The 27158-nt window shown below is 37.4% G+C and overlaps 7 protein-coding genes across 7 annotated transcripts; 5 read left to right on the top strand and 2 right to left on the bottom strand.

The window, feature by feature from the left end:
- Positions 1-2067: 2067 nt before the first annotated feature.
- On the bottom strand, positions 2068-2994 carry LOC111218638 (olfactory receptor 6N2-like). The gene has a single exon (XM_022741035.1). The coding sequence runs from the start codon at positions 2992-2994 to the stop codon at positions 2068-2070; it is 927 nt and encodes a 308-aa protein (XP_022596756.1).
- A 1586-nt stretch (positions 2995-4580) lies between these two features.
- On the top strand, positions 4581-5507 carry LOC111218075 (olfactory receptor 6N2-like). Its single transcript, XM_022740168.1, has one exon. The coding sequence runs from the start codon at positions 4581-4583 to the stop codon at positions 5505-5507; it is 927 nt and encodes a 308-aa protein (XP_022595889.1).
- Positions 5508-8399: 2892 nt separating this feature from the next.
- On the bottom strand, positions 8400-9326 carry LOC111218074 (olfactory receptor 6N2-like). The gene has a single exon (XM_022740167.1). The coding sequence runs from the start codon at positions 9324-9326 to the stop codon at positions 8400-8402; it is 927 nt and encodes a 308-aa protein (XP_022595888.1).
- Positions 9327-13563: 4237 nt separating this feature from the next.
- Positions 13564-14490, top strand: LOC111218073 (olfactory receptor 2T6-like). Its single transcript, XM_022740166.1, has one exon. It carries the CDS (start codon positions 13564-13566, stop codon positions 14488-14490), a length of 927 nt encoding a protein of 308 aa, XP_022595887.1.
- A 1963-nt stretch (positions 14491-16453) lies between these two features.
- Positions 16454-17374, top strand: LOC111218072 (olfactory receptor 10AG1-like). The gene has a single exon (XM_022740165.1). The coding sequence runs from the start codon at positions 16454-16456 to the stop codon at positions 17372-17374; it is 921 nt and encodes a 306-aa protein (XP_022595886.1).
- Positions 17375-20994: 3620 nt separating this feature from the next.
- On the top strand, positions 20995-21921 carry LOC111218071 (olfactory receptor 6N2-like). Its single transcript, XM_022740164.1, has one exon. It carries the CDS (start codon positions 20995-20997, stop codon positions 21919-21921), a length of 927 nt encoding a protein of 308 aa, XP_022595885.1.
- Positions 21922-25723: 3802 nt separating this feature from the next.
- Positions 25724-26668, top strand: LOC111218070 (olfactory receptor 10A6-like). The gene has a single exon (XM_022740163.1). It carries the CDS (start codon positions 25724-25726, stop codon positions 26666-26668), a length of 945 nt encoding a protein of 314 aa, XP_022595884.1.
- The last annotated feature ends 490 nt before the right edge of the window (positions 26669-27158 follow it).

Genomic DNA, 27158 nt, shown 5'->3' with positions numbered 1-27158 from the left:
GGTTTCTAGGCAACCAAACATTTTTTAACTTAAAAACTGAAAAGTTCTAGAAAGCTAAAATGAACCATATTGTTGTTGTAAGGTAGTTATTTGCTTATTATTCATAAACAGTCAAATATCGTGGGTTCGCCACTAGCAGTGTGATGAGATTTCGTGCCACGAGATCTCGCAATATTAAAACGTTGAGGTGAAAAGCTGTCTCGCAATATCAGTAGCCAACATTACAGAATCTGACAGTGAAGATGCCCCCGCCACTTTTAAATTGTTTATGTGGCAGCCTTTTGGGTACCTGGTGGAAACAATAAACAGCGACATAGTGACAGACAAGGCATGAACAATATGTAAGCACTGTAAGAAAATTGTGCCACACACCGTAGCCAACACGAGCACTATGCAAAGACACCTAAAGAACCTCCACAGCTCTCTACTAAAATCAACCGCGCCTGTGAAGAAAACACTGAAAGGCCAAACAACGCTGACAAATGCCTTTGCATCTCAACTTCCACAGTCAAGTGCTACAGCCACAGCAATAACGATAGACATTGGCATTTTCATTGCAGTTGATATGAGGCCATTTTCTGTGGTGGAAAATCTGGGATTTCAGCGACTCCACCATCCCATCACACGCACATTTTGCTTGCACGGTAGTTCCGAACCTCTACAGACCCTGAAATGTTCGATTTGTGGAAAGGCGTTCAGTTAGAAGGTCACACACAGCTTCAATTACAAGCTAGAAGCTCAGCACAGTTCATGCACAGTTATAAGGTCTGAAGAGAATCATGAGAAATCATACAGGAGAGAAGCCAGTCAGCTGAGTTTGGGGCAAAACCCTTTAGAGTGCTTATATCGTTCTGTCTTTTACTACATATGATAATTCATACTCAGAAAGTAGAACTTAAATGACATTCATTACAAGATGATTAGTTAAAACATTTCCACGCACCTGCATTGTTTTGCATTTTGTGACTTGCAGCCGAATAAAAGACTATTTTTCCACTAATTTTTGTCATTGAAGTTTTCTTAAAAATAGTGTTAAAATATCGTCTCATTCTCGTGAACCCAATATTGTGTATTGTCTCGTCTCATGAGCTGAGTGTATTGTCACATCCCTACTCACCACACAAAATGGGATACATTATTTAAGTCAGATTTTGTGTATCTGTGAGACAACCTGAACATCTGTAAATGCCGTCTCTTCTGTCCCTGTGTTCTGCTAGGTGTTAAAGTCTGTTAATAGCGCTTCTGTTTCACAGGAGCTACCTGGCTCTACTGTGTACACTAGGTTTGGTTTGTGTGACTTCTTTGTGTCAAAATAGTTAAGTTTATTTAATGTTTTTTGAACATCTGCATCCTGTAGGTCGGCAAATGTATTTATCACTATGCTGCTGTGAACAGGGCACACAGGAATTTGAGCTTGGAGTGGTTGTTAGTGGCCATGCTTGTTTGAGAACTGGATCATGGACCTGTTGTAGTCTTCAATTCATCTAGTGAAATTTATTGACAGCAGGCTGTGCCTTTTTCTAAGCCTTAGCTTTGACTGTATAGTCTCGGTCAGTTGGTGGAAAGAAATCCTGCTTTACGTCTACATATTGATTAAGATCCTGTAGATTGGGGCATCGTGTGGCGTAGTGGTCTAAGCATGTCCTCGCTATAGTCCTCGCTGCATTTGGCCCCGGTTCGAGTCCCGCATCGGACGGCCTTTGCTGCATGTCATTCCCCCTCTCCTCCCCATTTCCTGTCTCTCTCTACTATCCTGTCCAATAAAGGCCCAAAAGCCCCAAAAAAATATATAAAAAAAAAAAAGATCCTGTAGATTGGCCCGCTGTAGCAGCAGTCTTGAATCTAGTCCTGCTTTCCTAATAAGACAACGTAAAAATTCCAACGTTACTGTAACATTAACTGTTTCCATGACGAACAGTGAAGGGGATCTTTAAAGTTTAGAAACAAATCTTTACATTAACTTCCAAATATCAAAATGGTGACATCTCTGTATTTTATTACAAAAGAAATTACTGTACATAAGCAACACTAACACCACTGTTACTGAAACATAACGTCTTTAATACATCACATCACTTTGGTTTGACTGAACAACCTCTTCAGGTGTTTAGAGATTTCTTTCATTTTTAGACCATATATAATTGGATTGAAGAGAGGATGATACAGAATCACTTGTAAAGTCATTATTAAACGTGCAGTTTTTGGAAATTTAGACCCCAGTCGAACTATAATGACATCATACGCACACAAACAGGAGAAACTGATTAAAACCAGCAGGTGAGGTAAACAGGTCTGTGCAGCTTTTTTCCTGACAGTTTTACAGCTTCTATAGGAGATTATAAGTATCCTGGTGTATGTGAAGAGTATGAAGAGCAGAGGGAAAAGTGCAGTGACTATCACGGCAAAAACACCAAATATAGATCGTGTTCTTGAACTCACACAGTGGAGATTGTAAATTGAATTATTACAAAAGATTCCATTCAACGTTAAATTACAGAGTTTCAAATCAGCACTCATTATTACTAGAACTGAAATATGACAAGCAGGTACAAGCCAAGCTAAACCCAGAAAAATACTCACAGTGGTTTTCCTCATGATAGTTGGATATTGCAGAGGTTTACATATAGACACATACCTGTCATAGGCCATGGCTGACAACAGTAAGAACTCTGAACTTCCTAAAGAATAAAATAAAAAAAACTGAAAGAGACAAGCTGAATAGGATATGATCTGTTTTTCAGACAAAAAGTCAATTAACAACTTTGGGTAGATATTAGTGCTGAAAAGAACTGAGTTGATTAACAAAGCTGCAATGAAAATGTACATAGGCTCATGAAGGTTTTTGTGAATCCAAATAAGATACACAATGGTGAAATTACAGCAAATTATTAGAATATAAACTGTAAACATGATCAAAAAATAAAGATATCTGTATTTTTGCACCTCCACATGCCCAGTAAGAGTTATATATGTTACATTAAGTTCATCCTCCATTAATCCTGTCTAATAATAATAAATGTCAAGTAAGAGAACAGACAGATTAATTAATCAGCATACACGAGTGTTAATTAAAAAGAGCTCTGACTTTCACCATATCACAAACATCCAACTTGCACTGAAGTGTCTTATTCATTCACAGATACCTGATCTTAAAATGCACTTAGAGAATGTTCATCTCTAAAATTCAGCAAGTGAACTGTTTCAGTTTGTGGAAAGTTTTTATAATATTGCTTCAGCCTCCATGGATCTCATTAAAGTCTCCACTAAAAGAGATTCTAATGTGTAAAGAACTGAATCAAACCCTGGAGGCATGAAGTTTCATCACTGTTGACTTCTTTAACTTGGACATGTGCATCATTATACAGCATTACTCTATTCAACGTTAAAGTTCATCAATATGGAAATAAAGTTGATATTTTTCCAAGTGCTTTCATGTATGTTTGTTTGTTTGTTTTTTTGTTTGTTTGTTTTAACAGATGCCCATGGAAATAATTACTTCTGTCAATTGAACCACAGACCTTAATGAACAACATTAAAAAGTATGTCCATAAGTGTCCTTCAGGTGAATCTCTGCCTTCTTAGATGAAATTCAATATTGTGGTCCAAGTGCATACAGAGCTACCACTCTTATCAGGAATAATGGTGTTTAAACATGTATATTTGGGATACACCGATCAAACAGTTTCACTCAATTTGATTCTGATTTCTGCCAAAACCGAATGCCTGAATGGGAGGCAGAGGAATTGGTATCTGCCAAACACTGTGGTGTGCAGGGATTACTTGTGTCAGTTCGTAGTACTGGGCTCCAACCACTTTTGGAGTAACATCTTCCAAGGTGGTAAGCGGGTAGTGTGGCATTTTATTTGCCTTGTGTAGATCTCTGAACAAACATAGTCTGGTACATAGATTTCTGCTGATGCAGCCGATTATAGGGTCAGAATTTGTCAATGGCATGACCTGCCTTGAGTCAACAGTCCAGGCTGCTGGTAGTGGTGGTGGTTTAATGGTGTAGGGAAAGTTTTCTTGGCACACTCTGGACCCTTAATACCTATCAATCATGGTTTCAATGTCACAACCTATATGACTAACATTTTGTATCTCTAGCCGCTCAAGGTATGATTGCTGCCCCGGATGGTCAACGGACATGTCCATTTTATCTCTGTGACCTTCATTGTTAAAGAACAATTGCTATCATCGCTAGTAACCAGAGGCGTCACGAAAACAAAGAAATCTTAGTATTGATATTTATAAATCATGTTCTGAGGAGTATAACTTTAAGTAATCACAGAAGAATGTAAAGAGACTAATGCCACCTATAGCTAGAGTTTGATGATGAAACTGATGATGGCAGCTCTTGATTGAGGAGCTAATGAGATCCATGGAGGGTGGGCAAATCTCATAAAATCTTTCCGCTGACGCACTCAATGCACTTTCTCACATATGGAGATCAAAGTGCATTTCATTGTCAGATATCTGTAAATGAATAAGGTGCATTCTGTGTATATGAAATTCCTCATAAGAGACTTTTATTCTTAGTTTTTATGTCTGTTGTATTGATTAATGTCTAATTCTAATTTTTAATGGATGATGAATTTAATGTAACATATATAACTCTTGGTGGGTACGTGGAAGTGAACAAATACAGATATCTTTATTTTGTGATCATGTTTACAGTTTATATTCTAATAATCTGCAGTAATTCTACTATTGTGAGTCTTATCTGGATTCACAAAAACCTCCATGAGCCTATGTACATTTTCATCGCAGCTTTGTCACTAAACTCTGTTCTTTTCAGCACTACTATCTACCCAAAGCTTTTCATTGACTTTTTATCTGAAAAACAGATCATATCTTATTCATCTTGTCTTTTTCAATATTTTATATATTACTCTCTGGTTGGTTCAGAGTTCTTACTGTTAGCAACAATGGCCTATGACAGGTATGTGTCTATATGTAAACCTCTGCAATATCCAACTATCATGAGAAGAACAACCATAAGTATTTTACTGCTTTCAGCTTGGCTTATACCTGCTTTACACGTTGTGGTGGCTGTTGCACTGGGTCATGAGAAAAAGCTCTGTAACTTCACTTTGAAAGGAATTTTTTGTAACAATTCAGTCTTGAAACTTCACTGTGTGAGTTCAAGAGTGATATCAATATATGGTTTGGTTGTTTTGCTAAATGTTGCACTTGTTCCTGTGCTTTTCATTCTCTTCACATACACAAAGATACTTATAATATTATATCGAAGCAGTAGAGAAGTCAGGAAAAAAGCTGCACAGACTTGTTTACCTCATCTGTTGGTTTTAATCAGCTTCTCCTGTTTGTGTGCATATGATATCATTATCGCTCGACTGGAATCTGATTTTCCAAAAACTGTACGTTTAATAATGACTTTGCAAGTGGTTTTGTATCAACCTCTCTTTAATCCAATTATATATGGACTGAAAATGAAAGAAATTTCCAAACACCTCAAGAGGCTGTTCTGTCAAGTCAAACAAGGCTAAATAATGTTCATTCACTCTGTAATAATCATGCAGAAATGTGATTTCTCTGATCCTTGGAAGTCATTTAATATAATAACTGCTCTATATTTCTAATACTCGAAAGGACTATCAACAGCTTAAACAGTGTAATGATTAATGATTAATTTGCTGCTCTCTATAACTATTCATCCCATACATTGTTAGAGGAAACCTGTTCCCAGTAATCACATTCATAGTGACTGTGGTATAATTATGTTTCAGTGTAATGAGCAAGTGCAGATGTTAGTATTTTAAACAGAAAAAATATCAGCAATATATGTTTTGCAATATGTGTAATTTCAAATTGTTTATGTAACAATAACAGTTTGTGTGTTTGTGTTTGCTTTTGTGTTTCTGTTTATGAACCAAGTCTTGGGAGAGCTGTAACTTTTACTATTTCATAATAATTTACTCTTCAACTTTCTGTGAGAAAAATATAAATAAAAACTTAAAATTAACTAAACCATATTGTTCTTGCTGTAAAATAAGGATCTCATCATTCATGTCCAGTTAACCGCCATTAGCTCATCTGCTATGTGTCTGCGGCGCATATACAAGAGGGAACAGGATAACCAACCCTCTGAGCAAACTAAGCTAAGCAGAGTGGATGGCAGTCCTGCAACCTAAATGACCATATGCTGTATTTAGGCCACAGTTTATTGGACTGTGGAGGCTCATGACAGCTAATGTAGCAGCTATCATCTACATTATTTTTTGACTGAGAATAATCATTTCTGCATGTTGTAATAATCACATCCTATAAAAACAAAAATTAGCCCTGTTTTAAGTGCCCTCAAGTGCACCTTGTTCATGCTGAGATAGTTTTCATATTCATTTAGGATGGAAGGCCAGAGGTGCATATGAGGTGCATTTGGAAACAGGGTGGGATTAGGAATTATCCATTATCGTACACTATAGACGGACATGTTAGGGGCTGGTGATAGTTGTGGCCACTCACATTTCCTCCTTCCATCCCTTTTAAAAGCAGTGCTTCCCCCTCTTCCATACAATTATGTTTGGTAAGTGAGTTATGGTCAGAAAACTCTGTCTACATGGGAACCACATTACAACGTACCAACAGCATACCCCCTAATGGTAGGCCCATACCGTGCTGCTTTCTCACTGCGGCACATCGCTCACTATACATCAGGGAAATGCATGCACTGTTATCATGTAGTGGTGTAGCTAATGCTAACTAGCCAGCCGTCTGCAGATGACGAGAAACACAAAAAGCAGGACATGCAGACTTTACATGCAGATCTGTGCTGAAACTAATTATTTAAACAAGGATTTCTATGGTGTATTGAAGCATCAGGTATTTATTTATAGGTAATTATTCTTGTTCTACTGTCTTTAACATGAAGTGTTAAAATTTATGATGTTTTCTGCCACATTGCTCAGTGGGACTGTCCTCTTATAAAAAAGTTGTCTGTTAGCTTATTTCGAACCATGGTTACTTTTTATTGTTAGGCGACCTCTAGTGGCTGTAGTAATTATGACTGGGGCAGAGGAGGAAGTCGGGTGAGGTAGTATGTGCAATTGGGGCTACTACTGGGGCCACAACTGTAATGACTACTGGTGCCACAACTGGGGCCACAACTGGGGCCACAACTGGGGCCACAACTGGGGATACAACTGGGGCTTCTACTGGGGATAATTATTTTACAGCAAGAACAAAGTGATTTAGTTAATTTCCATTTTTTATTCATTATTTATTTTTCTCACAGAAAGTTTCAGAGTAAATTATTATAAAATGGTAAAAATTACAGCACTTCCAAGTCTTGGTTCGTAAATAGAAACAGATACAGACACACAAACTCTTATTGTTTCTTAAACAATTTGAAATTGCACACACATATTGCAAAATGACAATGTTAGTAGCCTATGACAAAAAAAAAGAAAAATGCAATTATGAAACACAGCTATTTTCTCCTGTTTAAGGCTGTAAAGACCTACAGTTACTGATCAGAATTACTGCACTGTCTCCTTATAGTGGTTTACAGCAAACTGCTCAGAGTATGACATTAAACTATAGAGTGTTATCTTGATTGTTAACACCAAGGAGGATCAGAAGCAAAATTTTCCTTCATTCTTTATGGCAGACCAAGTGCTAAATGTAGTGAATAAAACAAGGTACTTAGTTCACATCATCAGGGATGTTCTGTGTGATGATGATGATGTGCAGCGCCATTGTTGTAATGCAAAAGCCAACATGCAGGCACGCAAACTTCATATGTGTACAGATGATGTGAAAACAGCCCTTTTTAGTGCCTACTGAAGTAGTAATGTTCCCACCTTTCATGTTGTGCTGAGGAATTTTATGTATAGATCTGTATGTGTCAATTAATTGCATCAAATGTGATAATTAAGGTCTTAACTGAGCCCACACTAAGTGACACAAGGTACTCCTCTTGTTTCTGGAAACATTGGATTAAATGCCTGTATGTGCTGTAATTATTGTGGATTTATAGATTATTTTTTAAGTAATTACTTAATAACTTCTTACTTAACTTACTGATATGGCCCCATGTATCTGAAATAAAGTTACTAATAATACTATCCCTACTCCTACTACTATCTCTACTATTACTACATTATGTATTGCTTAAATTTTCTTTAATTAATATCGACAATCCTTGAGAACTTTATCATTACACTGAAACATAATGATACCTGGGAAGTGTTACTGGGAACAGGCTTCCTCTAACCCTGTAGGGATGAATAGTTATAGAGAGCAGCAAGTTAATCATTACACTGTTAAAGCTGCTGATATTCCTTACTGTGTATTAGTAATATAGACATTATATTAAATGACTTCCAAGGATCAGAGAAATCACATTTCTGCATGATTATTACAGAGTGAATGAACATTATTTAGCCTTGTTTGAATTGACAGAAAAAACTCTTGAGGTGTTTGGAAATTTCTTTCATTTTTAGACCATATATAATTGGATTAAAGAGAGGTTGATACAAAACCACTTGTAAAGTCATTATTAAATGTGCAGTTTTTGGAAAATCAGATTCCAGTCGAACTATCATTATATCATATGCACACAAACAGGAGAAGCTGATTAAAACCAACAGATGAGGTAAACAAGTCTGTGCAGCTTTTTTCCTGACTTCTCTACTGCTTCGATATAATATTATAAGTATCTTTGTGTATGTGAAGAGAATGAAAAGCACAGGAACAAGTGCAACATTTAGCAAAACAACCAAACCATATACTGATATCACTCTTGCACTCACACAGTGAAATTTTAAGACTGAATTGTTACAAAAAATTCCATTCAAACTGAAGTTACAGGGTTTTTTCTCACGACCCAATAAAACAGGCACCACAACATGTAAAGCAGGTATAAGCCAAGCTAAAAGCAGTAAAATACTGATATTTGTTCTTCTCATGATAGTTGGATATTGCAGAGGTTTACATATAGACACATACCTGTCATAGGACATGGCTGTTAACAGTAAGAACTCTGAACCACCTAAAGAGTAATATATGAAATACTGAAAAAGACAAGCTGAATAAGATATGATCTGTTTTTCAGATAAAAAGTCAATGAAAAGCTTTGGGTAGATAGTAGTGCTGAGAAGAAGAGAGTTCAGTGACAAAGCTGCGATGAAAATGTACATAGGCTCATGGAGGTTTTGGTGAATTACAATAAAACACACAATAGTGGAATTACTGCAGATTATTAGAATATAAACTGTAAACATGAGTAAAAAATAAACATATCTGTATTTGTTCAAATCTACAAAGCCACCAAGCATAATATACGTTATATTTAATTCATTATCCATTTAAGATTCTCCAGAATTAAGAAATTATCGATAAAATAGACAGAATGTGTAACAAGCATGCATGAATAAAATTGAAGAGATGAAGTCTCACTTTGACTTCATTTAATTATAACCTATGTTAAATTGTCCTGTTCATTTACAGATACCTGAGCTTGAAACTGCCTTGAGTGACTGTTCCTCTCCATAATTCAGAAAGTGAACTGTTGTGTGAGGAAGATTTTTTATGATATGTATTAGTCCTCCAAGGATCTCATTAAATTCTTCATGAACAACTTCATCAGCTCTCATCAGGCCTGAAATTATGAGACAATCCATGTGTACTGTTTTTTCAACCAATTTTACAACCCATTATACTAGAACTAGGGGTGGGCGATATGGCAAAAATATCATATCACGATTTTTTTTTTAAAATAAAATCACGATTTCGATTTTATCACGATCTTAAATTGAAAAACTGACAATTTAAACCAAAGAACCTTTCTTAACAGATTTTATTTCAAATAGTCGCAGTTTCGCCTGCATGTGCAAACAACATTCACTCGTTCTTGCGAAAAACTGGACCTTCTGAACTTTGCGTTCAATTTTTTCTCGGCATTCAGAGTAGAGACGTGGCATGGCAGTGTTGGAAAAGTATTTACGGCTGGGCAGCTCGTACCGCGGGTCAGCTACTTTAAGCAGGCGTTTGAACCCCTCATTTTCTACCGTCTTGAACGGTACCATATCCTTTGCGAGATAAAAGGTAACAGCTTCTGTTACCTCTTTCCATCGCTTGCTTGACTTGTCATATGGAGTGCCTTTGTCAAATGCCTGTGTTAATGTTGTCTGTTTTGGTCTTACGCTAGCTGCTGCCTCCGCCTGCAGTGCTGCCGGGCCCCTCGCTGTTTGGCTCTCAGCATACTGCTTGGGGTGCTTCCTCTTCAGGTGATTAAACAGGTTCGTCGTGTTACCACCCGACGTGCAAACGGTTTCTGTGCAAACTTTGCAAATTACATTTGCTTGCGCTTGATCAGTTGCGGAAAATCCAAACCAATTCCATATAATGGAGGTGGAATTTTTTTTAGCGACCAACTCCGTTTGGCTTTCAGCCATCGCTCTCCATGTGCTACCGCTACACACACAAACAAGGAGGTGGGTAGGAAAGTGCGTCACTGCCCGTAATTCGCTATGATTGGTCGGTCAAGTTGACCACGTCAATACGTCTGGTGCGTCGGTGCATCAGCATAGAACTGCAATTTATAGAATGTGCCCTAGACGATCCCACGATCTCTGCAGTTTGAAAGATCATCTTCACATTGTAATCCTTCATGATCTAATATCGTCATATCGCCCACCCCTAACTAGAACGTTACTTCATTGTCATGAAATGCAATTCCAACTGACATAGAGGGTTGATTAATATTTTATATTCTTCTTATTACCCCTATGCTTCATGTCTGCTTTCACAGAAAGATCCTTTTCGCGCCTACGTCATGATTACGTCACAGTGTTAGCTGGAGGCAAAACAAAACTGGTGGCAAATACAGCTAAATGACCTGGCAAAAATGTCGTCCTATTGTGTCATTGGGTGCCAAAATTGAAGGCGTAATGGCTCAAACGTGAAGTTTTATCGCATACCAGCTGCCACTGTCAGATAAAAACTTTGGTTGAACGCAATAAGACGAAAAGATTGGTCTGAGACGATCATCAAAAATGCTCGCATTTGCAGCGCATACTTCATATCAAGTAAGATTAACGTTAAAGTATTATCTGTTTTAGCCTAGGTAAAGTTATGGGTTACGCTAACTTGTGTGTGTCTAAAAGCTTTGTCATGCCCACCTAATGTTAATGTTAATCAGAATTTGGGGGACTGAAGATTTTTTCATACGCTAACATTAGTTGTATCTTTCAGGTGTGCTCAAGAAGTTTCATTAGCTAACATTAGCTGAGGCTATGGTCCCACAAGATGTGTACAACAATCTCAGTCAAAAGTATGACCAACTCAGTGCCGAGTATGGCAACTTGAGAAAAGACTATTACACCCTCAAAGAGGAGAATGCAAGATTGAAAGAGGAACTTCAGAAATCACGCTTCTCATTCTCCAGTCAAAAACAATGCTTTACACTTTCTATTTCTCACTTCATTCATCTTCAGTTGGTTAATGACAAAACTTGAAGATAGTGTGCAGAAGTGTACTGCAAGTCTAATGCTGGAAGATCATTTAATAGTGGTCCTTATGAAACTGAGTTTGGGGCTCAGAGATAACAGAGATATAGTGTATAGATTCAAAGTTAGCGAGAGCACAACATCAAACATTCTAAGATCCCGGGTGCCTGTAATGGCAAACGTACAGAAATCTCTTATTAAGTGGCCAAGTAAAGGTGCCGTCCTGCAGAATATGCCAAAGTGTTTCAGGAGACACTGTAGTAGTTACTTCTAGTAGCAGTAATTGTAGGTGTAGGTGTATTGCAGTATTAGCTGCAGTAGTGGTAAAGTTAGCAGTCATAGTAGCAGCAGTAGTAACGTTAACGTCACTTGCTAATCTCAGCTAACATGATAGCATAGTTAACTCTCAAACATAAAACTTTCAAATATGAGATGTGGGTTACTTACCCAGCCACGCAAGTGCAGTTTGCTGTGAAGATGTAGCTATTTCTTTCTGTTTACAATAACGAATGCCTGGTACATGGCTGTCTTCTGACCTTGCCGTTGACTTTGTAGAACTTTGGATCGCACGAACCAAAACTCGTCGGTTGAATTTGTATATTTCATGTCTTGTACACGGCCACTCAGGACATAGTTATAGGCATCTAAAGATTTATACCCCTTGAGTTTCTCTTTAGTGTACACACTTGGTTTCTCTATCAGGTATGTGTAAATGTCCGGGCATTGTACAGTAGGTAATCCTGTCAGATCGTCCATCCATTGAGTGAGTGTGTAGGGGTCAGCAAATCTAGTCCCATCAGTTAAAGTCAACTTTATAAAGTAACACTCACGGTCTCGGGGAGTGAGTGAACTTACATAATCAGAAAAGTACGTGATTCCTTCGGGCATTGTGAAATAAACAGTCCATCAAAACTTGCTAACCAGCATTAGCTAACCGTCTAATTTTCTTCATGGCCAAATGACATAATGCACCTTTGTTTAATGCTGGATTTAGTTAAAATGGACAATAAATGTTTTACTTCACTACATTTTTAAATAGGGGTAAGGGACACGTTATATGTTGATAACAATAAAATATGATAAAACCATTAAATTAAAACATCTTTAGGCTGAAAGGCGTATATGCATTAGTATCTTAATGCATATACACCAACAAAGGCGACCAATTAATTCCAATCAGGCACTTTGCAGCCTGTGCATAGAACTGATAATATACACAGTTGCCGGCGATTTGATTATGAATATAAAACTTTTTTTTTTCCAAAGTTTTCATAAAAGGTGTTAAAATGTTTGCAGCTCCACACCATTGAAGCGGTAGTGAAGTCTGATTGTCTGTCCATGTTGCCATTCTTTATATTCCTTTAGTCTGTAAGGGTCCACAGATCAATAAAAATCAATATATTTCTAGACGTATTCCAAGTTGTGAGTATTGTCATATGAAGTCCATTGTAGACCATCAAGTGACTTTCTACACATCACTCCTCTCCGCATTTCAAGCCTATTTCTCTCCTTCCGACTAACTGACAGTGGGTTTGCTCATTTTTGCTGCCTACACATTGAAATCTCCCTGCAAAGTTTCCTTCACATTTCATTCCAGGAGTGTCAGGTAAATACAGCAAGCACACCTAAGCGAAAAACCTGATGAAAAGAGCACTGAAAAATATAGAAAATTCTGGCCTTTTGGCGACAGAAGATGTGGGGTCTTGAAATGTAATATTATTACTGCCATGTTTAAGGGCCTCTATCCAGCTTTGGGCCCTCTGACATATCGAGGACCCAACCGTTCCATGCTCCTGTGCACTGGCCTCCACAGTTTGATGAAGTTGTTTGTATGCTAATAGCTTCTGGTTTAGAGTGGATGGATAAAATCCATGGAGGGTGATGCAGTCAGATAAAAACAATCCACAGAGCTGGACAGTTCGCTGTCTGAACTCTGAGAGAGTGAAGACACACTAAGTGCAGGTAGCTGTAAATTAAACTATCCCAAACAGGTTGTATGTAATCATCAAATACTTGTTTCTTAACCATTTTTATTCATGTAAGCCTACTTCATAACCTGCCTATTTATTTATACATTTATTGTATGACAATCATAATGGATGATGGATTCAATGCAACATTTTTAACCCTTGATGGCTATGTAGAATTGCACAAATACAGGTATCTTTATTTTGTGTCGATGTGTGCAGTTTATATTCTAATAATTTGCAGTAATTCAACCATCATATTCCTCATCTGGATTCACCAAAACCTCCATGAGCCTATGTACATTTTCATTGCTGCTTTATTACTGAACTCTGTTCTTTACAGCACTAATATCTACCCAAAGCTTTTCATTGACTTTTTATCTGATCAACAGATTGTATCTTACTCAGCCTGTCTCTTTCAGTGCTTTCTATATTACTCTTTAAATGGTGCAGAGTTTTTACTGTTGGCAGCCATGGCCTATGACAGGTACGTGTCAATATGTAAACCTCTGCAATATCCAACTATCATGAGAAAAACCACTGTGAGTATTTTTCTGGGTTTAGCTTGGCTTGTTCCTGCTTGTCATATCACACTGCCAATTGCACTGAGTGCTAATACCAAACTCTGTAACTTTACTCTGAAAGGAATCTTTTGTAACAATTCAATTTACAAACTTCACTGTGTGAGTTCAAGAGCACTATCTGTGTACGGTGTGATTGTTTTGTTAAATGTTACAATATTCCCTGTTATTTTCATATGTTTTACATACACAAAGATATTCATAATAACCTACCAAAGTTGTGGTGAAGTCAGGAAAAAAGCTGCACAGACCTGTTTACCTCACCTGCTGGTTTTGATAAACTTCTCCTTTTTAGTTACGTATGATGTCACGGTGGTTAAACTGGAATCGGATTTTCCAAAAACTGTCCATTTAATAATGACGTTACAAGTGATTCTGTATCATCCACTATTTAATCCAATCATATATGGACTAAAAATGAAAGAAATCTCTATACACATCAAGAGGTTGTTCTGTCAAGACAAACTGAATTAATATATCAACAAAGATAATTATTGTTCAGTCTTTTCTTCTGTAATAATCCTGCAGAAATGAGATGTCTGTGATTTTTGAAAAGGTATTCAATCCAAAAAATGTTTGTGACTGCTACACAGTAAAACTTATCATCAGCCTCAATGTTGTAAAAATTATTAATTGATTATTTTGCAGCAGTTATTTAACAATCCAGCACAACAGTTTGATTGAAGTAAATTACATTTATTTTGTCAAAATAAAACCCTGTAATCAGAAATGTCATTCATACACAGAGACTTGTGTATTGAAGAAGTGTGCACTGTGTATGAAGATGTCAACATTTTATATTCACCACCTTGAAGATCACCTTGAAGATCTGTTTTGTTGTTTATTGCTAATTTGCCAGTTTTTAATTGGATGTGTTTTTCAGTTTATCATGGATTATTATTATTATTATTATTATTATTATTATTATTACAGACTAAAAACTCTTTCAGAGATGCACCTTGTTACTTTGAAGTGAAGTCAGTTTTCTCATATTATTAAGCAGTCAAGGCACTTTCACACAGTCTCACAATGGTGGATTATGACCTACTATGTCATAATTGTGAAAAAACTAGCAGCAAACAAGTAACCCATAGACGTAAAACGCTTCAGAACTTGCCTGACAATCATCAGGTTTTAAAGTTTTCTTCAGTTTCACAGTAGCCCATAGGTACACTGCAAACAGGAAGTGATAATGACTAATTCACATTCTTAATTTTCCAGAATGTAAGCAAATATAGGTTTAGGAACAATGTGGCTAAAGTTGGACCCACAGTGTGACTCACTGAAGCCATGGCAACATTACACTTCCTGTTTGTCATAAAACTTCACATCTGTTCACACGAATAAAGACTTTAAACATTTAACTTTTCCATTTATGCTGTTGTCATTTTGTCATGACTGAAACCTGCCAAGGACTGTAGCTTGTACCAATTCAGGGGGTGCATCCTGCGGAGGACACAGTCTACGAAGGTGTGGCCCTTCGTAGACATCGTGGACCACGAAGGCCAAACCAAAATGAGAGGTCCACAGAGAACTTGTGGTGTGTCAGCAGCTGTGCCCTCCCTCACTGTTGCATCTCAATGCGCCTTGACAACATGCAAATTTTTTTTCACAAAAACTACAGGTTTTAAGGGCCTTGGTTTTAAAAGTTGTACCGATAGCTGTTGAACTGAGCTGAAACCCAATGCTTACATTTGAAGGTATAATCCTCAGGCTCTCTGTCAGTGTTCGCTTTCATTACCAGCGTGCAATGAATTTTGGGGTAAGTTGGGCCTCAAATGATCCACCCATTGGATCCTTTGTTGCCCAGGAAAAGAAGGACACATTTGAAAGAGCCTTCGAAACGGGCAGCCTAATACACTAATAGAGTCGCTTGCAAGGCTATACACCAAGTAGCAACCTCTGAGGCTGAGAAATTAAACCAACAACAATTAACAGTTTGTTCAGTCCGGACAGAAACTGTAAAATACGTTTTTTAAGAGGAACAACCCGCTTCACGCGTCTCCTGGCAAGCTGGCGCACATTGTGCAGAAAGTAACAACATTTTTAGTCCATTTCTTTAGCAGTGACAACTTTAATACAGTGACAATTCAGTTAAATTATCACATAAAAATATGACAGGCCCAGTCAATGAGGTGTACAACACTTATGGGTTCAGGCCTCTAGAGTATGATGAAGTTGTTCAGCTAATAGTAGGACTTGGAGGAGGTTTTAATGAGATCCATGGAGAGTGACGCAGAGTGATTAAAATAATCCACAGACTCAAACTGTTCACTTTCTGCTTGGATATCTGTACTTACTGGAATATTTCATCAAGCACACAAGTTCATGTGAAGGTCAGGTACAGGTATATAAAAGAAAATCTACTAAATACTATACTAAATGTACAATATGTGAGTGTAATTTTTTCTCTTAATAATTTGTTTAGACAAGCTTAATGGATAGTAAATTCAATGTAACATATATAACTCTTGATGGGTATGTGGAAATGAACAAATATAAATATCTATATTTTATGATCATGTTTACATCTTATATTCTAATAATCTGCTGTAATTCCACCATCGTGTGTCTCATCTGGATTCACCAAAACCTCCATGAGCCTATGTACATTTTCATTGCAGCTTTATTAATCAACTCTGTTCTTTACAGCACTGCAATATACCCAAAACTTTTGATTGACTTTTTATCTGAAAAACAGATCATAACTTACTCAGCTTGTCTCTTTCAGTGGTATATATATTACTCTTTGGCCGGTTCAGAGTTCTTACTGCTGTCAGCCATGGCCTATGACAGGTATGTGTCTATATGTAAACCTCTGCAATATCCAACTATCATGAGAATAAAAACTATTAATATTTTATTGCTTTTAGCCTGGCTTCTGCCTGCTTGTCAGGTTGCAGTACCGACTGTTCTGAATGCTAATAAAAAACTGTGTAACTTTACTTTGAAAGGAATAGTTTGTAACAGCACAGTCTATAAACTTCACTGTGTGAGTTCACCTGTGCTTAATATATACGGTTTGGTTATTTTTGTGAAAGCTGTGCTTTTCCCCGTGCTCTTCATACTCTTTACATACAGCAGAATATTTATAATATCTTATCAGAGCTCTAGGGAAGTCAGGAAAAAAGCTGCACAGACCTGTTTACCTCACTTGATGGTTCTACTAAACTTTTCCTGTTTGAGTGCATATGATGTACTTCTACTGCGAATGGAAACTAATTTTCCAAAAACTGTTCGCTTCATAATGACATTGCAATTAGTAATTTATCATCCTCTCTTTAATCCGATCATATATGGACTGAAAATGAAAGAAATTTATAAACACCTCAAGAGGTTATTCTGCAAAATGGTGTAATTTATTGGCTCTGATAACTGTTTTTAAATGTATTTCAAAAATCCTGAAGGTTTCAACACTCTAGTAACATGAAATAAAAAACTTTATTTTGAGCTCATTGCTTTTCTGCTGGTGGTCTTCATCAAGGTGACTTTGCCAGTGCAACAGAAAATCTGTATGCTATTTTCTATTCTACTCCAGTTTGTTTTTGATTCACAGTAGAAAAGTACTGTAGAGCCCGGTGTGCCACTAATGTCTTCCATACTGGCAACATCGTTTCTTGGTGTATCGTTTATGTTTATAATTAATGTTCACATTTGATTGATTTGGTAGACTATGTGAAATTTGGTGCCCTGCGAGAGTCTAACATTCTTGAATAAAAATGACTTAAAGCATTGTTGCTGTGAAATAATTATAATCACTGTAATAATGACAGTAATGATTAGAGCCAAACAAGCTGAGATATCACAAGAACCAACCATAAACTACAAACTGGTATAAACTGATGCCAAACATACACATATTACATTTATTGATTCAGCACACATTTCAATCCAAAGCTCCGTATTAATCATAGCCAATGTTAATCATGGTAAAAATACTAATAACAGTAACAGTAAGAAAGTATCTAATGATCTGCAGCTTTTCATTGACTTTTTATCTGAAGAACAGATCATATCTTATCAAGTCTGTGTTTTTCAGGGCAGTTAAGAGTTTTTACTGTTGTCAGCCATGGCCTATGCCAGGTATGTGTCTATATGTAAACCTCTGCAATATCCAATATCTAATTGTGCTGAGTCCTGATAGGAAACTTTACTTTAAAAGAATAATTTGTGATAACACTGTTTACAAAATTCAAAATTTTGTATGAAGAGGATCCTGAGTACCAGTAGTTGTTATTATTACAGGCTAGAATGTGACAAATAAACATATGTAACACAAAATAATTCTCAATAAATAATAGCACGGTGCCTCCATTGTCGGACAATGTCACTCGTACACTGTGAATATTTTCATTTCCCCAGAAACAAAGGTAGGCATCTTTAATGTCAGTAAACCTTAGGAAAACATTCAGGACAACCTTGTGATAATGTATAACAAAGATATATTTATTTTCTTATTCTAGTTTCTCTGTTGTAGTCTTTGTTTTCAAAATGTTTTCTGTTCACTAGTTCACATTCTCTCAAATTGTAATATTATTTCAAAACAAAACTCTTTTTCTGTTGCTTCACAATATTAAGCAAACTCAAAATAAATACCAGAGCAATTAAACAAAAATAACAAATCAAATTTCGGGGGGAAGTAACCTTTAAACTTAAGATGCCCTTTTAAAAAAGAATTAATAAACAAAATACTTAGATTAAACACACTGACAAAAATGAACACTTTCCTTGTTTTAAGCAATAATCCAAAAACCTATATGTGTATGTTTATCAGTCTATATGTGTGTTGGTGAGAGTGTATTTGTGTGAATGAGCGTATTTATCAAAAAATTAAACAGATAACACAGTAAGCTGAATTATATTCACCGCAATAGAAAAGTCTCAGTCAAATTAGTTTGTGGTTGGACAGTTCCACCTTTACAACAGTTCAAATTATTACCAAGCGCTTGGATTTCTAACCGTTGGGGCCCACATATAAACAAATCCTTACATCCTTAACTGACACAAACAGTTACTCACCAGACCAGGATACGTGCAGTTCACGGGCCGGTAGATGATGCAGCAGCAGGTCCGGCGCACAGGTCCAGTGTCTCAGTCTGTCCTCACCAGCAGTAGAAACAGATGCTAGTTAACACGGGGCTCCAGCGACGTCCTCGTTTCCTGCAGTCCTCGGCGAAACGTACTGCCGGCGTTTACAGCTAACTGTCCCTCGCGACGGTGCTAGCTTAAACGTCCACGCTTTATAGTCGGAGTTACACTTTTTACAAAGTAGGTGAAAACAACAAACGCAATTAACCTGCCTGCACTTTAACTTCGACCTACCGACAGAAGAGTTACTGACTCTTGAGATACACACGACTTCTAACTGAAAGATAATACCGGTGGTGTTACCTGCGACACCGAAGCTCCGTGGACCGTGTAAAAAAAAAAAAAAATCTATTTTCAGTGAATCTTTGTATCGAGGCGTGATTCGTTCTATCAAAATCACGTGACCAATGACGTGACCAACGAAACTTCGGTTGCGCGCACACACAACCACGTGACCACTTCGAACTCTGATTCAAAGGTTTAAAGACTCGCGAAACGCGGCGCACTTCCGCGGGTTGTTGAGATGTATTGTAGATTGTTGTAGTGACGGTGAGACGGACCTTCATGAAGCACTGAACAATTCCAGCGAAGCCTCGACGTCTCACGTAACATCTATGTGAGAACAATCCAGTGGCTCACCTGCAGTGGAACAGTTTTTTTTTTAAATTTATGTATCAATTTATTTATTCATTAATTCATTCATGTATTCATCCATTCATTTTTGCTTCAAGGAGATTCGTGTTGGTCGGTTGTGAAATGTTTTGCGACACTTGTGCTTTTCCTCACATTGAACAGGAGATGTCCCCATTGAACTCTGATGTGAAGAGCTTCGAGTAATGAATGAATTTTTAGATACAACTGTGTTGAAAGCTTTGCTGATTCGGAAAGCTTCACTTGATTGTCACTAGATAATACTTGTGCCGATAATTCTAAGTATTTCAGTCTACAAATATTAATCACATCGACAATAAACTTAGCTTTCACCGCTGCGCTAGCTACACGCACCTCTCTTCTTCATCATGTGCTCCTAGTTCTCTCCTTCCTATTTTTCCTTCAAGCTGATATCTGATCGGCCAAGAGTACAGCTCTGCCTGAAAACAGATTAGTTTAGATCACATCACTCAAAACAAACTAAAAGCATATTGGATGAATAAACCGAACATTGCCAGTCCGAACAACACAAAAGAGATATACTGGCATATAAAATAAAACACTCTTTTATTTAGCTGTATTTTGGAGGAAGGAGGCAAGACTTCTTTTTGTCGCACCACAGTCTCCATTTTGTTCATATCTGCTTCTGCATATTCATTTTAAGAGTGACACCAAAGCAACATACAGAGATTAATGTAACTGCAGAAAATCATTCACGGGATTAACATGATTTCTGCGCGTGCTTGGAAAACCCAAACATTTCCTTCCCAAATCTTTTTACCAAGTTGTGAAAGGCTTCACAATGACACTTTTCAGCCCTGGCCTTTTGGCCTCCTGACACATAAAGCGTTTTCCCAGTAAACTAGTGGGGGCCCTGTTGTGGAGTTCAATGTCCTCCTTGAAACACTGAAAGTTTTCCCAACCTTTAAGCAACTCTATCTTCAACTTTTGGCCTCCAGAGTTTGAGGGCGCTGTTTATGTGTTAGCAGGTGTTGTTAAGGAGTAATGAGATCCATGGAGGATGAAACAATCTGATAAAAAACATTCCACAGACCTAAACAGTCCACTCTCTGAATACTGGAGATGAACACACTCTAAGTGGTCAGGTAACTGTAAATGAAAAAACTCTCAGGTACAGGTTACATGTTAATTCAGTTTGCAGAGTGATAGTTACTGCCTCTATTATTACTTGCATTTGCCTGTTATGTAATCTGCCTCTTCTATTCATAAGGTTAATTAATGGATGATGAATTTAATGTGACCTTTGTAACTCTTGGTGGCCATGTGGATGTTGACAAATACAGATATATTTATTTTATAATTATATTTATGGTATATATTCTAATAATCTGCAGTAATTCTACAATCGTATACCTGATCTGGATTCACCAAAACCTCCATGAGCCTATGTACATTTTCATTGCAGCTTTGTTACTGAACTCTGTTCTTTTCAGCACTGTTATCTACCCAAAGCTTCTGATTGACTTTTTATCTGAAAAACAAATCATATCTTATTCAACCTGTCTCTTTCAGTTTCATATATTTTATTCTTTAGGTGGTTCAGAGTTCTTACTCTTGGCAGCCATGGCCTATGACAGGTATGTGTCTATATGTAAACCTCTGCAATATCCAACTATCATGAGAAAAACCACTGTGAGTATTTTCTTGATTTTAGCTTGGCTCCTGCCTGCCTCTCAGGTTGCAGTGCCAGCTGGATTGAGTGCTAATAAAAAACTCTGCAGCTTTACTTTGAAAGCAGTTTTTTGTAACAACACAGTTTATAAACTTCAATGTGTTGTCTCAAGTGAACAAATTATATATGATATGGTAATTTTACTAAATATTGCACTTCTCCCTGTGCTTTTCATACTTTTCACATACACCAGGATACTTATAATCTCCTACAGAAGCAGTAGAGAAGTCAGGAAAAAAGCTGCACAGTCCTGTTTACCTCACCTGTTGGTTTTAATCAACTTCTCCTGTTTGTGTGCGTATGATGTTATTACAGTTCAGCTGGAATCAGATTTTCCAAAAACTGTACGTTTAATAATGATGTTACAAATTGTAATGTATCACCCTCTCTTTAATCCAATAATGTATGGACTAAAAATGAAAGAAATCTCTAAACACCTCAAGAGGTTGTTCTTTCCAGCCAAAATCATCTGATGTATTAAAACTAAAGCAAATGTACAGACATCTCTTCTGTGATGTAATAATGGGATATTTTAAATGTATTTTGATTTATTCTTTCTATGACTAATGCACAGTAAAGAATATTGTGAACCTCAACATTGTTTTTATTGTTGTTAGTGTTCAGGTTTCCTTTTCATTTTCATACATTAACAACTAAATCTAAATTATGATGGTATTTTCTGACATGAATTACAATTATTACACAAAATGCTATTTTAATCCACGCTCAAGTATATATGCAAATATACCTAATATTCATATACATACTGTATATGACTATGAATAGTTCTGGGCTCATTGATTAAGCTTACAATGGCAATGAATTGAAGAAATGTTTTTAAATGCTCTGGGTTCATCTTGTGTGTGAACAGCCTTAAACACAGGAGTGTGCACAGATCATTCTTTTTTCTGTTGTGTTTTATTTCCTTATTTAGAAATACATTGAATTCACTGAAAGGGGCTTCTTACTTACAATGACCTGTTAACATTATTGTCCTTATTGAACAGGTTTTGATTGTAAGTTCATGCCATCTGAAACAAAATAAAAATATAATAAACAAAGAATTTAAGTGCAGCACACATACAGAGGGAAACAGACAGCTGGCCATGCAAACCAGAGGCTTACAGGAAAAGACATGACACTGAGGGAAACAGGAGAGTCTGACAAACTCAGGCAGGTTCATTTGATGAGTCAGAGATGTTGATTTTGGACTAATCTACAAAGACTGATATTAGACAATCCATATATATATTCACAATAGAAATATTATTTGACATTTCACAGAGCTACTTTAGTGTTTAAACCCTAACAGTAAATGCTTGGCCCACTTTTCTTCCACCAGCACTGGCTATGAAGACCCAACTCTCAGAAATGTGTCTGCACTCAGGATGACACTGGATTCTCATGGCCATATATTAAACTCACCTACAGTGAAGTATGATGTAATATGTTTAGTCTAGTTTAGCAATCTGGCTGCAGAATTTTGGCCAGACTGCATTATTCAAAAACTCACAAGCTACAGGAAATGGCAATACTTCAACCCACAAAAGTAGTAGTGGTGGTGTAATAGCAATAACCATTTTGTGCTAATATCTGCTAATCTAAGTCTTTATTAAACCATATAGATATGACATCAGTGACCTTGTCGACCAGTCTAAATGTGGGTTGCGTTGAACACTGGCCTCTACACGTCTCTGCAGTCGTTTCATGCCCTAAGCTGTTCATAAAACTCTCCAAAGAGTCAGAGTTAGTGAACACAGAAACAGTGGGGGATTAGTTCGTCAGAATTAACATGCACAGGTCAAGAAGGAATTTCTGGATTGCAAGTTTGGCTCAACTGCACCCTCTTTACCCGGAGGTGGCACCAACACCCCTCAGCACTGCCAAACTCACTTTTGGCTCAGCTAAGCTGCATGGGTTCCTCCATGTCACTGAGAGCACTGAAGGCTGGGTCTGACGATGCAGCCAGCAGTGCTAGATTCGTCATTTATAAGTACAAACATGTAATACATAACTTTGGTCATGTGGGTGAATATGTTAGAAAACTTAGATAAAGAATACATGAAATGGAACTATTTACAAAGCCTTAAGTAGGAACAAATCATTTAAAACATAAGGTGAACTACAGACAGGTGTGTACTTACAAAATAACTACAAAACAAAAACCTATTTTTAAAGTAAAGAAAAAGAAGAGAAATCATACTTACCGTGGAGAATTGTTTTCTGATAATCTAAGTAAATGGAACCATACCATGCTATTCAAAAAGCTTTGTGACGAACACAGAATTTAGGACACAAGATGAGCTGTACACACAAAATCAACACATCGTGTTCCTGGACAACTGTGGAGTTGGTCTTTTGGCTGCGAGATCAGCTTAAGATGGCTTGTGTTAAATTCATCATTTTTAAGTACATTCATACATACGGGAAAAGTTAACTTCATACACAGAATAGGACTATGATGAACAAAGAATTTAAAACACAAGGAGAACTATATACAGAAAACAGTCTGGACTGAGCTGAGTGCATTCAGTTGAATTTGTCTGCACTGTCAAAATATGCAGCTTTCTGCTGATTGAAATGATTTACAGTTCAAAGCAACTACAGAACAAACAACATGACTATAAACAACACTGAGTCACATATCAGCACGAAAGGTGTATTCAGACCTATAGAGGTTTTCTTCCGTAAAAAAATTCAAAATGCTACATCAGTTTCCAATGGATCAAATATAATATTATAATATTCCCATTTTCTCTGCAAGATTTTCCAAGTCCAATTCTTGCACACCTGGCTTCACTCACCCACACAAAGCTGACTCTGCAAGGTTTACCATCAGTCAGGGTTCCCACAGGTCCTTGATCGGCACAGGTTGATTGTTCTTGAGCAAAGGAACTCCGATGGGGTGGAGTTACAGTCGGAAACCTGTGTTTTTGGTGAAAGTGTGTGGGCATATGTTGTGACGTACCCACACTCATCAAAGGGTAATCTGCATATTGTTGTGGCCACCTCTGCTACTCAACTTAGAACTCAAGATTTGTAATGACTGGATCAGGGGGACGACAAAAATATGGTCAGTATTACAAAATAAATGAAAACCGTCAAACTCCATTTTTGGGGATACTAAAATGCAAAGAACCCCACATTTTCTTACGATTAGAACAGAGAGAACAGAAGTCTGAGGGTGCAGTGGACAGAGGCTCACCAAAACTGGACAGTTGAATACTGGAAAAAGGTAGTCTGGTCCAATGGAACTGGATTTCTGCTGAGGAAGCAGATGGTAGGGTCTTTGCTTTCCAGTCTTCAGCTTCAGCAGCAGCTTCCTCAGTGCAAATTTATGAGATTCATGATGGCATTTCTTCAGCTCCTGTTATTATTGTCTTATTTCTGATTGATTGAAGTCTGATAGTGTGGTGTTTAATGTAAATAAGGGAACATAAATGAAGTCAGGTTTGTGTGGCTTTACCTCTCACTGGACCCTGTCGGCTGCTTGCATCCTAGCAGCAGCAGAAGATAAAGTTTCCAGAGCCTGCTTCAGTCTGGATCAGTGCAGGGTGAGGGCTTCATCTGTAGCTGAAGCTCTCATTTAATAAGGTGACGAGCTTTCTTTATTCATAAGTTAAACCTAGAAACCTGATATTTTGTTGGGTGATGAATGTATTTTTGCAACTATTTTAGAACACACAACAGGGAGAACTGCTTGGACTGTAGATGTTTTCAATAGATATCTACATAGACTGCTGCTGTATTGTTAACACACACAGAGGATAGTCATGCAGTAATACCACTAATCTGAACTCTTTACTATGGCACCCTGTCATGTACCTGGAATCATTGTCAATGTTTTCTTTATTTTTTACAGTTTTTATTGTTTAAATGCTTCCTCTGCTGCCAAGAGAAAATAATTACCTCTGATTTTATTTGATCTCTGATTATATTAGAGCTTTGACAGTCAGTTCACTGATACATACTGTATATTGGCTGGTTCTTCGTGTGGTACATTGAGCTTTAGATGGATGCAATTGTGCAAGCATTTTATATAAATGCTGTAGGAAAGGAAAGCATACCTTGATTCTCATTTCTATGTTACTTACCTAAAATGTGATAATACTGTATCTTGTTTGGGACAAGTTTTAGCCTTGATTTAACTTGGAAAGGCCTTGGATGATTCTTGCTTTGTTTAGGCAGTGTAACTCTTTTATTTTATCCCTATCCTCAATGACTCTAATATTTGTTTTGTATCCTTCTCTGTTTCTGCATGTTTGTTTCTCAGACATGAGGAGCAACAACAGCCTGAATCCTCTCTACTTTCAGTTGACTCTGTTTTCAGATTACGGGCCCCTCAGATATCTGTTCTTCAGTCTTTGTCTGTTGGCCTACATGACTATAATCTCTGCTAATGCTGTCATTATTCTGATAGTCTTCCTGGAGAAGTCTCTGCATCAGCCCATGTATATATTCATCTGCTGTCTGTCTTTAAACTCTCTGTACGGCTCAGCCGGCTTCTTCCCCAGGTTTCTGATGGACATACTGTCCGACACTCATTTGATCTCACGTCCATTCTGTTTCATTCAGATCTATGTTATTTACACATATGCATCAAATGAACTGACTATTCTCGGCATCATGGCCTACGATAGATTTGTTGCTATTTGCCAGCCTTTACACTATCACAGTAAAATGACGTTCAGGATGGTGAGACATCTTTTGAGTTTTGCTGTGCTCTACCCTGCATTTGCATGTGGCCTCTGTCTCTATCTCTCTGTCCGACTGCCTTTGTGTGGGAATAAACTGCACAGGATTTTGTGCTCTAACTGGTCTGTGGTTCGACTGTCCTGTGTGGACACAACTGTGAACGGCATAGTAGGCCGCATACTCACTTTAACAACCGTCTTCCTCCCCCTGCTCTTCGTCCTGTACAGCTACCTGCACATTCTGTTCGTCTGCAGCAGAAGCTCGTCTGAATTCAGAGGAAAGGCGTTACAGACCTGCCTGCCTCACATCCTGACATTTGTGACTTTTTCTTTCTCTTTCTTCTGTGAACTTTCACTGAGTCGTTTAGAAGCTGATGAATTTAATCCATTTGTCATTGTTGTTTTATCTCTAGAGTTTTTGATCATTCCCCCCATTAATAACCCTCTGGTTTACGGCCTGAATCTGCCCCAGATCAGAGGAGTGGTTTTTAGGTTTTTTAAGATGCGCAAAATAGTTCCTGCATAAAAACTCAACATACACAACTAAGTCTCTAATGTTTAGTAGTGAAGCTCTTCTGGAGTATGTTAAAATTATCTGCACACATGATTAGTTTGCCATCACATTCTCTTTAAACACAATAGATCCAGGTGAAAAGAAAAATTACATTCCAAGAGATCAGCCTGCTCAAAAACAATATTAATATTCTCCAGGTTGTACATGTTTAATCCAACTCTCCCCCATCATAAAACGAGTGTGACTGATGAAGACTCAAAACCAAGTAAAGATTTTATTCCTCTGCATGTCTCTTCTGTTTCCTTCACTGGCCAGCAGCACATACTGTCTGTAATCACACTGACAAATAAAACTTGGCTTGTTAAAAGCAATAGAATTTGGGATTTTAATGGGTATAAAGATCAGTGTTTGTTGTCTGATTTAGTGTTGTGCTGCTTTAAGCCACTTGACCTCTGGGTCCATAATTAAACTGATGCAGGGAATACTGTGTAATTTGGGTGTA

This window comes from Seriola dumerili, unplaced genomic scaffold (assembly GCF_002260705.1).
Source record: "Seriola dumerili isolate Sdu_G_001 unplaced genomic scaffold, Sdu_1.0 BDQW01000052.1, whole genome shotgun sequence".
In the NCBI taxonomy this organism is placed as follows: domain Eukaryota; kingdom Metazoa; phylum Chordata; class Actinopteri; order Carangiformes; family Carangidae; genus Seriola; species Seriola dumerili.
The sequence above is the reverse complement of the archived record's forward strand: the minus strand, read 5'-3'. Positions and strand labels throughout refer to the sequence as shown.